Source organism: Nerophis lumbriciformis, linkage group LG06 (genome assembly GCF_033978685.3).
Source record: "Nerophis lumbriciformis linkage group LG06, RoL_Nlum_v2.1, whole genome shotgun sequence".
Classification (NCBI taxonomy): Eukaryota; Metazoa; Chordata; class Actinopteri; order Syngnathiformes; family Syngnathidae; genus Nerophis; species Nerophis lumbriciformis.
Window position 1 is genome coordinate 39198451 of NC_084553.2, and position 12800 is coordinate 39211250.

At 40.5% G+C, this 12800-nt stretch overlaps 1 protein-coding gene across 2 annotated transcripts in view; it reads left to right on the plus strand.

The window, feature by feature from the left end:
* The window catches only part of urb2 (URB2 ribosome biogenesis homolog), a 39261-nt gene extending 26922 nt beyond the window's left edge, over window positions 1-12339 (plus strand). The window contains exons 10-12 of one of the 2 annotated variants that reach the window (XM_061964288.1): window positions 2080-2179; window positions 7314-7447; window positions 11056-12338. In XM_061964288.1, the coding sequence (XP_061820272.1) occupies window positions 2080-2179; window positions 7314-7447; window positions 11056-11253 (432 nt within the window). In that variant the 3' untranslated portion in view covers window positions 11254-12338. Of the gene's footprint in view, window positions 1-2079; window positions 2180-7313; window positions 7448-11055 lie in introns of both variants that reach the window. The other variant, XM_061964287.1, reaches the window with a different exon arrangement.
* Window positions 12340-12800: the final 461 nt, after the last annotated feature.

Genomic DNA, 12800 nt, shown 5'->3' on the forward strand with positions numbered 1-12800 from the left:
GGCAGTCAGGAATAGGTGTGTTTTGAGTCTTGATTTGAAGAGGGATTTTGAATGTATGTCACGAAGGTCCAGTGGTAAAGAGTTCCAAAGATGTAGGGCAGAGCGGCTGAAAGCTCGGGCACCCATGGTGGACAGTTTAAATAAAGGGACAGTGAGATGGATGGATGAAGAGGATCTTAGGGAACGTGAGGGCGTGGCGACATGGATCAGGTCAGAGAGATATGATGGAGAGAGGTTATGGATGGCTTTGAAAGTGAGGAGAATTATTTTAAAGTGGATGCGATGTTTGATGGGTAGCCAGTGGAGTTGCTGCAGAACAGGGGTGATAGCCCTGCCTGACTCGCCGAGGAGAGGTTGCTTGAATGCGGTGGTGACGCTTCAAATGGGTTAGCATGTGTTATGAGAGTAGCGTATGTGTGTGTGTGTGTGTGTGTGTGGCCCTTTAATATGTGACAGCATGTGAGGTGAGTGTGTGGGTGAGGGAGCGGTAGCATGAGTGCGGGGAATGGCTAGTGTTTTATTGGATTGGCTGTGTGCAAGACCTCAATAAAGCCACGATTTGCAACTAATCGCCGGACTCGTCATTTACCCTGGAGTCCGGAGCTGTGGAGACCCACTGCCGGTCAGAGTGAAGGGTGTTGCCCCCGAGAATACATCGGCCCTGGAGGAGTGTCTCCCCTGCGCTCCTCGACTACGGTCTGGGAGCCGGAAGCAGGAAAGGTGCAACACGTTTGACATGTTGTCAGAAGCAGCTGCTGAACAATGTCGGCAAACCTCCGTTCTCCATTGTTGTTTCGCACAGCCAAAGTGTTCCCAAACAGGAGATCTTAACGAGGCAGGAGGGTCTTCTAGCTCTGGCTTTTACATGTTGTCCTAGCCCGGTCGCTGCTAGTATGTGTACTCGTTCGGTACGAACCGAAACCCCCGTACCGAAACGGTTCAATACAAATACACGTACCGTTACACCCCTAATAATATATATATATATATATATATATATATATATATATATATATACACACACATACACACAGTATATATATATATATATATATATATACAGTATATTTATATATATATATATGTGTGTGTGTGTGTGTGTGTGTGTGTGTCTGCAGTTAAATTTGGTACCTTGTAGAAAAATGCTATTGTTGCAAATCATGTTCCTGACCTTCATCACTACAGTTTGGGTTAAAATCATGCAGTATTTTTCCTTGGTTTACACATGGACAAATAGTGCATCTGCAGCCACTTATATCAGGGCAAGAACTTGCTAACTCACATCAGATGTTTTTCAGGGTGAAAGCCTGCAGCAGAGTGGATGTTGCGGGAAGGTGGGAGGGGGAGGTTAAACTGTGGCAATGGCGACAAAGGCGGAAAATTTGGAGGTAGAGAAGTGAATGCAGTGTTTAGGGAGGAGGCAGGAGACGAAAGGGCAATATGTGACTGGAGTGCGCAATGCAGGCTGAGTGGTACAGGAGATTTAGCAGAAGTGTGATAGGTCAAAGAGTGGGAGTTTGAGTGCTGACATTTTGCTGATGGAAAAACCTTTTGAGTTGGAGAGATCAATTGTACCCGTCCACCTTCTCCTTAATGTCAAAATGCTTTCACTCTCGTCACCCTTTTTCAGTCTACCTTGTACTACTCGGGGAACACAAATATAAAAGAAACCCTGAAGATGAACGTGCAGTTATAATGTATAAGATATGCAAAACATATAGGCCACTAAAGATGCATGGAAATGCAGAGGTGGAATCAGTGGTCTGCTTGAAGTCACACAAGAGACTTTTGGCACTCCAAGCTACGTCCTTACCGACAAAATTACAGCTATCAATTTTCTCTGATCCAGTGAGGCAGCTCAAACTTTTTTACACCCCTAAAAACATATAATATGATCTCACATTATAGTCTCACACCCTCTAAAAAAGTAATTTGAAGATGACGAAGGTGAATTAATACCTAATTTAAGCAAATGTTTTGTCTTTTAATATTGAATATTTTCTCATCTTTTTTTTCTGTGTTGTATTATTTAGTAAGCATGATGTCCTCTTTTCTTCTTTTGTGTGTGTGTGCTTTCAGGTGATGGTGAACACAGCGCCATCCTTCTTAAACGTCTTTTACCGTCTGGTGGCTTCCATTATGCAGGAGGGTCGGCAGAAAGGAGGAGACAGTGATACAGGTAGATTTAGAATTTTACCACTAACAATACTGAGCATGGCTTGCATGAAATGAAATGGCAGATTTTTGTCTGAGCAGGGATTTTATTTCCAGCGCACGTTAACTGTTAGCATACTAGTAGGGTGAGTGGAGTGCGTGGATGTTGGAACGGTTTGAATCGGTTGAGAAATGTGGGATATGGAGAGGTGTGTATATTGCCCCTTCATTTTTAATGGAGGGAAATTCCTGGTAATTCTGGGTAATCAGGGAATTTTCGGAACCGGGGCACATGCTGGCTTGAATGTCCAGGGTGAGTGGAGTGTGTGGATGTTGGAATGTTTTGAATCACATGAGAAATGTCGGATATACAGTCGATTGTATATTTCCCATTCTTTGGCAATGGGGAGAAAATTACCAGAAAACCGGGAATTTTGGTAAAGGAAAAACCTGTTTTACGTTTGATATATGGGAAGAGCAGTGTGTGTGGATCGTTAAATGGTCGGAATTGGGTTTAAAAAATTCTAAGAATTTAGAGCATTGTAGACTATGAATACATCCATTCATTTGAATGGGAATTTTCTGTACATTTCAGGAAAACCGGGAATTTTTAAAAATATTGATTCTACCACAATTGTCCTAGATGATAAATAGGTTGGTGTTGGATTTTTCAGAATCGGTTGAAAATTGACATCGCAACGGTTTGAATTGAGAATGGGTATTTCAGAATTCCTGGAATTTGGGGAAAACCGGTAATTTGTACGAAAAGAAAACAAGTGACGTTGTTGTACCAACTAAGATGAATGTTTTAAAGGTGGAATGGTCAAAAACGGTTGAAAAATGCGGCCTGAGAAAGCTTTCGAGCAAGTGGTGAAAATAGGGCTTTGGAAAACTGAATTTTTTTTTAAACTTTGAAAATGGTAGTTTGATCGTCCAAGGTGAGTGGAGTGTGGAACAGTTCGAATCGGTTGAGAAATGTGGGAATTGTGCATGTTCGGAAAATGGCCCTTTTATTTATAATGGGCAAAGTGTCCCGGAATTCTGGGTAATCTGGGATATTTTTTGATATTTTTTTGGAGGGAGCTCACGATTCCTGGTCGAGCCGAACGTTTTGACATTTGAACGGTTCCGAACGGATGCAAACTGTGGGCTCTGGCCTCCGGCAAACTTTTGTGGCACAAATGTGGGAATTGTGCAAGTTCGAAAAATGGCCCTTTTATTTTTAATGGGCAAAGTGTCCCGGAAAACTGGGATTTCTGGGTAATCTGCGATATTTTTTTATATTTTTTTGGAGGGAGTTCACGATTCCTGGTCGAGCCGAACGTTCTGATATTTGAACGGTTCCGAACGGATGCAAACTGTGGGCTCTGGCCTCCGGCAAACTTTTGTGGCAGAATAATAATAATAGTTTTTTTGGTGTATAATTGTATAAGTATGAATGCTTGGGCATTCACACAATTATGGAATGAGTATGTACTCAGTGTATACAAAGTACAAAGAAGAATCTTGATAAACATCTTAAGCCTTTTTGAAAATGAGAATTGTATTCATCTCATTATGTGAATCACAACTTACTTAATTATTTATTATAACTTATTGATTATTTATCTGTTTGTGTAACAATTTGAGCACAAAAAGTGAACAAACAAATGGGGAGGACATTGCCTGGAAACAGAAAAGGGGTAGGATTAAATTAGCTCTGCTTCTTTCTACTCCTTTTCGGACATGTTGTAATGAGAAACTGGAAATATGTGATGTACCATAGTGTAGCTGTATGCATGTTCGAAATAGCTTACAACCATAACCACTTCTTGAAAATTGGAGACACTTGGAATGATGCCACACATTTAGGGATGGTAAAGCTGTGGAACTTGTGAAGGCTACATCCACATAAAATTATATTTTTGTCCCCTGCAGGGATGCAAATGCATTCTGCCGCAAAAATATAAGACATGTTTTTTTTAACTGAACTCACGGCCCGCCAGTTAATAGGCCAAATGTTGAAAAAGAGAGGACCTAAAATAGAACCTTGACAAACACTACCGGTACTAGTATAACTAAATAAGTAGAACAAATGACTACTGACAGCATCTGAAGTAAACAAGCTACTGCAACACCTTAGATACATAAATCACAAAAAAAGGAAAAGACTTAAAAGAGGAACTGCATTTTTTTTTATGTTGCCTATTGTACACAATCATATGAAAGACAGATGGATTTTTTTTTTTTTTAATTAATTCTAATTAAGCGTGAATCAAAGTTTGCTTACAGCGTAGCCAATGGGAGCTCCACTCTTTCGCCTATAAAATCCGATAAATAACCATTCAAAAAGCACCAACAAAACTCAATTTACATTTCGTGACTTGAATATTATAACCAAATATTAGTCATATTTTTATTATAAGCGCTAAAGCAGACAAACTAGAGCGACGCCGTGATCGTTTCCGGGTGTGCCTTTGTTTACATCATCGAGTGGTCTGCTGCTCCTTGAGTCCCTGCTTCTTGCAAGTTTATTGTTGATCATAAATGCTTCTCACCTGGAAAAAAATGGCTGAGAATATAATCTGACAAGTTTGGACACTTTGACAACCATTTAGGACCTGGAACTGGTGAGGACGACACAAAAGCAACCCCCCCCCCCCCACACACAAACACACATACACTCCCCCTCCCCGCCCGCCCCGTTTCTTTGCGAAGATGGTGAGACATTTTTTATCTAAAAATATGATGTATAATATATGAACATCCTCGCAGTCGGTATCCTAATGACTGCAGACATTACACATTAAGAAAAGTTTTAGTTAAAAGTTAAAGTACAGGGTGACACAAAAAAAGCGTTCATCAATAAAAATCTAATAACTTCCAAAATGTTATTTAGATTAACACAAAAATTCAGCTAAATTAGGTTAAGTCTATGTAGCAGACATCTCTAAAGTTTCAAGTCTGTACCACAAAAACTCTTTGTTTAACTGGTGCTCAAAAAATGTGCTCTAAATGAGCTCCCCGTTGCTGCAAGCACATTTGGATCCGGCGGGCAAAGTTCTCGATGACCCTCCCACATTCTTCTCTTGGGATCGCTCTTATTGCTGCTGTGATTGCTGCCTTCAGATCAGGGATAGTCTGGAGGTTGTTGCCATACACCCTGTCCTTAAGGTATCCCCACAGATAAAAATATGGGGCGTTCAAGTCCGGTGAATGCGGCGACCACTCCAGGTCCCACCTGCGGCTGATCAGTCGGTCAGGGAAACGATGCCGTAGCCATGCAAATGATTCGTTTGCGGTGTGGGGGGTGGCACCATCCTGCTGGAACCACTGGAGGTCCCTGACAACCCCTCTTCGTCGACCAAGTGCTGTCCAGGATTTGCCAAGCACCTGAACATATCGCTCGGTGTTGATTGTCACAAACCGCTCGTTGTCGTCCTCGAACCAGAATGGTCCAATGATGCCATGTTTGGAGATGGCGACCCATGCAGTGCACTTGACAGAGTGCAATGGCCTTTGCAGACAGTATTCAGGGGGTGTGCTACCCCAGAAGATGTTGTTCTTAGAGGTCACATGACCTGACAGCAGAAAATGTGCCTCATCCGAAAACCAGACATTGTCAAGGAAGTCTGGCGCAGCGTCAATCTTATCGCAAAACCACTGGCACATGATCACTCGTTTCCTCATGTCGGCAGGTGTAAGCTTTTGTTTAATCTGTATCCTGTAAGGATAGAGGTCGAGATCTACGATCAAAATTCTCCGCACAGACTCCCGGTTCATTCCAAGCTCCTGACTTCGTCGACGCACAGACTTGCGTGGGCTGCGAACAACAGAGTCTCTGACTGCATCAACGTTCTGTGGTGTCCTTGATGATTTCGGTCGTCCAGAGTGTGATTGTCTGTTAGTATCTTTACGATTGAGGTTATTAACAGTCCCATGGGTTCGGAACTTGTTGACCCATCTGTAGATCACTGCGTGGGCAGGAAATTCACATCATCCAAACTGTTCTTTAAATTGCAATTGAGCCGCGTGGATAGAATTCAGCCGAAAATAGGCCTCAACTATAAATGTCTTTTGTTCAGTAGTCCATGGCATCTCGAAGTTGAAATTTTCTGAACTTTTAGAACATTAATTCTTCTTGGTAAATCTGAAAAATAAAAAGAATTGATTATTTCAAAAGTTATTCAAGTTTAGGTAAACGCTTTTTTTGTGTCACCCTGCTGTGGTGAAATTACCCTGTGCATTTGACCCATCCCCTTGTTCCACCCCGTGGGAGGTGAGGGGAGCAGTGAGCAGCAGCGGTGGCTGCACTCTGGAATCATTTTTGTGATTTATCCCATAATTCCAACCCGGGATGCTGAGTGCCAAGCAGGGAGGTAATGGGTCCCGTTTTATAGTCTTTGGTACGACTCGGCCGGGGTTTGAACTCACGACCTACCAATTTCAGGGCGGACACTCTAACCACAAGGCCACTGAGCAGGTTTTTTTTAGGGTCTCTTTAGGCAGAATTGAACGGCTCCCATAAGCTCCATTGTAAGTTGACTTTTGATCAAATGTATTTAATACTTAGAATGCATTAAAAAAGAATCCATCCGTCGTCATGTCTTTCATAATGATTGTGAATGATAGGCAAAATTCCAAAGAAAAGTGCAGTTCCCCTTTACACGGGTGCCTTGAGGAACACCTCAGTTGTAAATCACAAGTTTGAACCCAAATTTGAATCAGTGTTCTTTGTTTTCTAGCAAGGTTTTTTTTAAATGTCAATGCAAGGATCTGCCAATGTCTTTACAGTGGTCCAAGTTCCTCTATACAAGAGGGACGATCTAGTGTTTTTAGGAATTTGTTGCAAAAATGTTTGTGTCCCATTCCCGGGCCGTATTTGGCCCCCCGGCTGCCAGCTGAATAGCCCTGCTATAAGTCTTTAAGTGACTATAAACTGCTGACAAACCAGTATAAACATTCCAGGGGAAAGTGTGGTTAACCAAGTTTGCTTTATTAGTATATTTCTTTCCACAAACCCATAATTTGCTACTGTAATTAAACCAATTTGGTCATGACTTTGATTTATGGCTTTGGTTTGGACACCTTTTAGTTTATAATAGTTGTACAGAGCGTGGTTTTTACTTTTTTATTATACTTAATGCATTGACAAACAATGTCATCATGTGTCCCTCCAGGTGATGCTGGAGAAGTCCACCTTGAGTGCTCTCGGCTGGTAAAAAGGATGTACCAATACATTGCTTCCACCTTTGAGGGCTTCACCAGACAGTCAGCCTTCATGGTGGCTCATTATGTCACAGAGCTGCAAAAGGTACACACACAAACAATATTAGCATTGGAACATAATTTAAACAGGTGATGGAGCAATGGAAACATACAGAGTCATATGTATGCACTAATCCAAACCCCATTTGTCATTCCTGTCAAGGGTTTGTTTTCTGCAGCTGTGAGTAACACACACATATGCGCGCGCACACACATTAAGCAGCGTGATCTCAGCTGATCGAAAGACTTAGCACTCTTGGCTTACAGTAACATTTAGCACATTTTTGAAGAAGAGTTGTGAAGTTTTTTTTTCCATCAAAGTGAATATGAATTGTTCCCCAAATCTCCACAAACGGGGTTCATAATTATTCTTACTCCATATGTGCTGGAATTAAGCTTTGAGCTAGATGTTGGTTCAAGGCAGTGAGTCACGTCTGGCTCGCGAACATGGCTCCGCTCTGCAACCAGACTATTAATGTGACGCCTACTTGACTCAGCGTTTTGCAGAAGTAGAATTAACACATTGAGAAGAAGAGGGGACACAGAGACAGATACGTAAATGGATGAGTGGATGGAAAAGGCGGGGAAGAGGTGTCTAAGTCATTTAACAGTCTGATGCGTGCTGGCAATGTGGCGTTTTAAAGAGATGGACATTTATGAAGAAAAGTGTAATTTAGCCTTGTCGACACACACAAAGACAAAAGCTGGTTTATCTACCTGTATCTCATAAAAGTCTAACATTTTATTATTTTCTCAAGGCAAAATAATATCAAAATAGAACTTTTAGTCAGCGTACAGCTGGTACAGCATTATGCATTTAATTTGCACTGGAAATAAGTTAAAGGAGCCACATGTAAAAATGTGGCCAGAAATGGAACTGCAATCACGGTCAAAATTCTGTAGTCCCCTCCCCCTCTTCCTGACTGAGGTTGCCATGTACACAACCGAATCCAGCTCGATCGACTGGGCGATTCCAAGGAACTTCAAACTTTCACTGCCTCTTAATAGGGGTTGGGGTGCTGGTACCATAATAGCTGAATGGACAAGTGTTTTGTCAATAACAAATCTCTAACCAACACATTTTATACAGAAAGTAGGCTATTTTCAGGAAGAAGAACATCATGCCTGCGTACAATATCACAACAAATGGCAATCATATGGTTACTGTCAGTACTATCAGAAAACAAAGACTAAAACAAACTACAACCAACGCCAGCAATGGTTATACTGGTGAAATAAATAGAGCATGCTTAGCAGCCTAATGTACGCCCGAAACCAAAGAGGAGACATTTTACCAAGGTATGCCTACTGTTTCAAACGTTTCACCAACATGATAGACCATTAAAGTAGGCTCTATTCTCTACACCCAGTGGGCCATCAAAACAAATGTGAAGGTACACTGTTACCTCGATTATCACTTTCTAGACCCTCCATTCTAAGGGAATTTCCACAAAGGAAGGACACTATTTATTTAATGATTGTTGTGAATGTTCTATGCATTCAAAATACTTCATAACCCCTCCATACAGCTTTCACACACTATCACATACTACATAAATATTTGGACATTGACACAATTTTCAGTATTCCAGCTCTGTACAACACCACAATGGATTTGAAATGAACCATTCAACATGTGCTTAAAGTGCAGACTTTGAGCTTTAATTTGAGGGTATTTACATCCAAATCAGGTGAACGGTGTAGGAATTACAACACATTTTATATGTGTCTTCCACTTTTTAAGGGACCAAAAGTAATTGGACAATTGGCTACTCAGCTGTTCCATGGCCAGGTGTGTGTTATTCCCGTGTTTTTTTTTCATTTATTTAATTTACAAAGAGCAGATAAAAGGCCTAGATGTCATTTCAAGTGTGGTATATTCATTTGTAATCTGGGGAGGTCATCTCAATATGAATTTCAAAGAGCTGTCACTATCAGTGAAGCAAGCCATCATTAGGCTGTAAAATCAAAACAAAGCCATGAGAGAGATAGCAAAAACATTAGGTGTGGCCAAACCAACTGTTTGGTACATTCTTAAAAAGAGAGAACGCACTGCTGAGCTCAGCAACACCAAAAGACATGGAAGACCACGGAAAACAAGTGTGGTGGATGACAGACAAATCCTTTCCCTTGTCAAGAAAAAGCCCTTCACAACAGTTGGTCAGATCAAGAAAACTCTCCAGGAGGTAGGTGTATCTGTGTCCAAGACAACAATTAAGAGAAGACTTCACCAGAGGAAATAGAGAGGTTTCGTCACAAGGTGTAAACCATTGGTGAGCCTCAAAAACAGGAAGGCCAGATTAGAGTTTGCCAAGAAACATGTAAAATAGCCTGTGCAGTTCTGGAACAACATCTTATGGACAGATGAGACAAAGATCAACTTGTACAAGAATGATGGAAAGAGAAGAGTATGGAGAAGGGAAGGAACTGCTCAAGATCCAAAGCATACCACCTCATCAGTGAAGCATGGTGGTGGTAGTGGCATGCATTGCTGCCAGTGGAACTGGATCTCTTATATTTATTGATGATGTGACAGCTTACAAAAGCAGCAGAATGAATTCTGAAGTGTTTGGGGCAATATTATCTGCTCATATTCAGCCAAATGCTTCAAAACTCATTGGAAGGTGCTTCACAGTGCAGATGGACAATGACCTGAAGCATACTGCGAAAGCAACCAAATAGTTTTTTAAGGCAAAGAAGTGGATTGTTCTGCAATGGCCAAGTCAATCACCTGACCTGAATCCCATAGAGCATGAATTGCACTTGCTGAAGACAAAACTGAAGGGAAAATGCCCAAAGAACAAGCAGGAAGTGAAGACAGCTGCAGCAGAGGCCCGGCAGAGCATCACCAGGAACGAAACCCAGCATCTTGTGATGTCTGTGTTCCACACTTCAGGCTGTCATTGACTGCAAAGGATTTGCAACAAAGTATTAAAAAGTGACAATTTCATTTATGATTATGTTAGTTTGTCCAATTACTTTTGGTCCCTTAAAAAGTGGAAGGCACATATAAAATCTGTTGTAATTCCTGCACCGTTCACCTGATTTGGATGTAAATACCCTCAAATTAAAGCTCAAAGTCTGCACTTAAAGCACATGTTGATTGTTTCATTTAAAATCCATTGTGGTGTTGTACAGAGCTGGAATACTGAAAATTGTGTCAATGTCCAAATATTTATGGACCTAACTGTATATAATTTTGTAAGCATATTCTACATATTCCTGGCCTAAATTAAGCATATCCAGCCATAAACATGTCAAAATTAACTAAAAATATCAATACTATAAAAGTATTGACCACTAGATTCGACCAAACCAATTAGAGCGATGTTCAGTATTGTGGCCACCGATTGGCCGAGCCTCAGGCAGCACCCAGTCATGCCTTTATGAGTATAACGGTGACTATGTGGGCGTTATTGTATGTCTAGAGGGCTCTCATAATGTTACAATCGTATGTAGAAGTTGTTTTATGCTCGAGCCATTAACATTTTTAATTTATAATTCCTATTTTGCAAAAATTCCAATTAACCGCAATAAACAAAGGTTTACTGTAAATGTTTTACATTGGGTTATTTTATGTCTGGAGGGTCATAAGGCCATACAGCTTTTTTTTTTTTTTTTTAGTTTACAATCCTGTCCCGTGTCTCTTTACAGGTTACTCTGCGACCAGACATTAAGATGCACCTGACCGAGGGCATCTACAAGATACTGAACCTTTGCAAGGAGCCGGATATCAAGTTCCTCAAGGCAGGATTGGCGGGAGGAGTCCGTGAGGTGTTTAATGAGCTCCACAGCAACTACATAAACCATTACAGAACCCAGCGACTAGGAGAGGAGAAGTACACTGTTTGAAACGACAACAGGCGTCTTTTAATATGGGCCCAAGTGACCCATTTCAATGTATGCTTCTATGGATAGCAGATATGATGTATTACACTGACATTTTTGTACATGTTATGCTTTGAAACGAATCATGTAAAAAGGCTTAAGTTGCTACAAAATTGCAAAGAAAAATGATTGGAATCATTATGCACATTGTCTTCCCTGCATTATCCACACAGGCTTAATAACATGTGAATATTGTATGATTTTCTTGCAGAAAAACAGTTATTTAGTGTGGAATGATTTACTGCAAATATCCTTTTCAAACCTTTTAAATTGCATTATTTTATGACAATATTTTTACTGCTCATTAGCTAATGGATTGGTAGCAGTGTTTCGGAAATTAATCCATGGGATTAGTACAATCTCAGTCAATTTTGATGGATTGTCCCAGAACCATATTGCTCTATTCATTTATTAACACCTCTTATTCAAAGATACATTGATTAAAGCTGAAGCTGGAGTATTTTTGTGCTGTAGTGGCACAATAATTGTTATCGCCTGACTCGCGTCTCACCAACCTCATCAATTTTTTGGATTCCCTGCACTATTCTGAAAATAAAGCCAATGCAGCACTTTTTGTGTGTGTGTGAGAATAGCCCATATTTTATTCTTACATTAATGCTAAACCCTCTCAAAAGACTCCATAGAGATTATCTGTAATACTGAACTGACCTATTAAATATATAATAATGAGATTAACTTTGAGGCCTTGTATTCCAAAGGATAACTGTAAAATGTTCCCCTCCTGGTAGTGAATCACAGTAATGTGGTAAACGGATATAATAAACCAGCTGAGGGGCTTATCTGTGAAGTCGGTATACGTCAACAAAACTGCATCTACAGCGGTACATCATAGCTAAAGTGAAGCAAGGCAGAATACGGATTCATCGGTTTTTATTTCAACAAGAACTATGAAATAAAGCGGAGGGCCTTATAAACACTTCTACGTTGAAATAAATTGTGGCCGCATAACAATGAGCCCTGCTGCAACTGGCTTATTGTCCAACTTTTATTGAATTTTTTCAAATGCTTTAACAGTTCTGTGTTCATTTTCAAAACAATAAAAACAAAAAGAGTGAAATAAAATAAATGCTGATAGTGCAGTCACTTAGAAAATGTTAGTCTTTTTTTCCAGATTGTTCAGACCTCCACATCTTTGTTTCGTATTTTGATGCATTAGACCTTGTCCCCTGTAATATGGACAGTCTTTATAAAGTTTACAAGATTTATATTTTCATTTTTACAGATAACTATGGTGTCGTTGACCCAGACAGTGCAACATGGATAGCTAGCAATATTTCACTGTCTTTCTCTAAAACAGACAAACACTTAACTGTCCCATTCAATTCCATATGATATACACAAGCTAATTATTGACCTATAGAACCCTGGAGCCATTCCTATTTCTGGATGACATGGTTTTTTTTTTTACAGCCAAACTGAACCCTTCAGGGGTAATTTGAGACCCCTGTGGTGATTTTTAGGATATTCTGGTAAGAGTGCAGTCAGGAAAG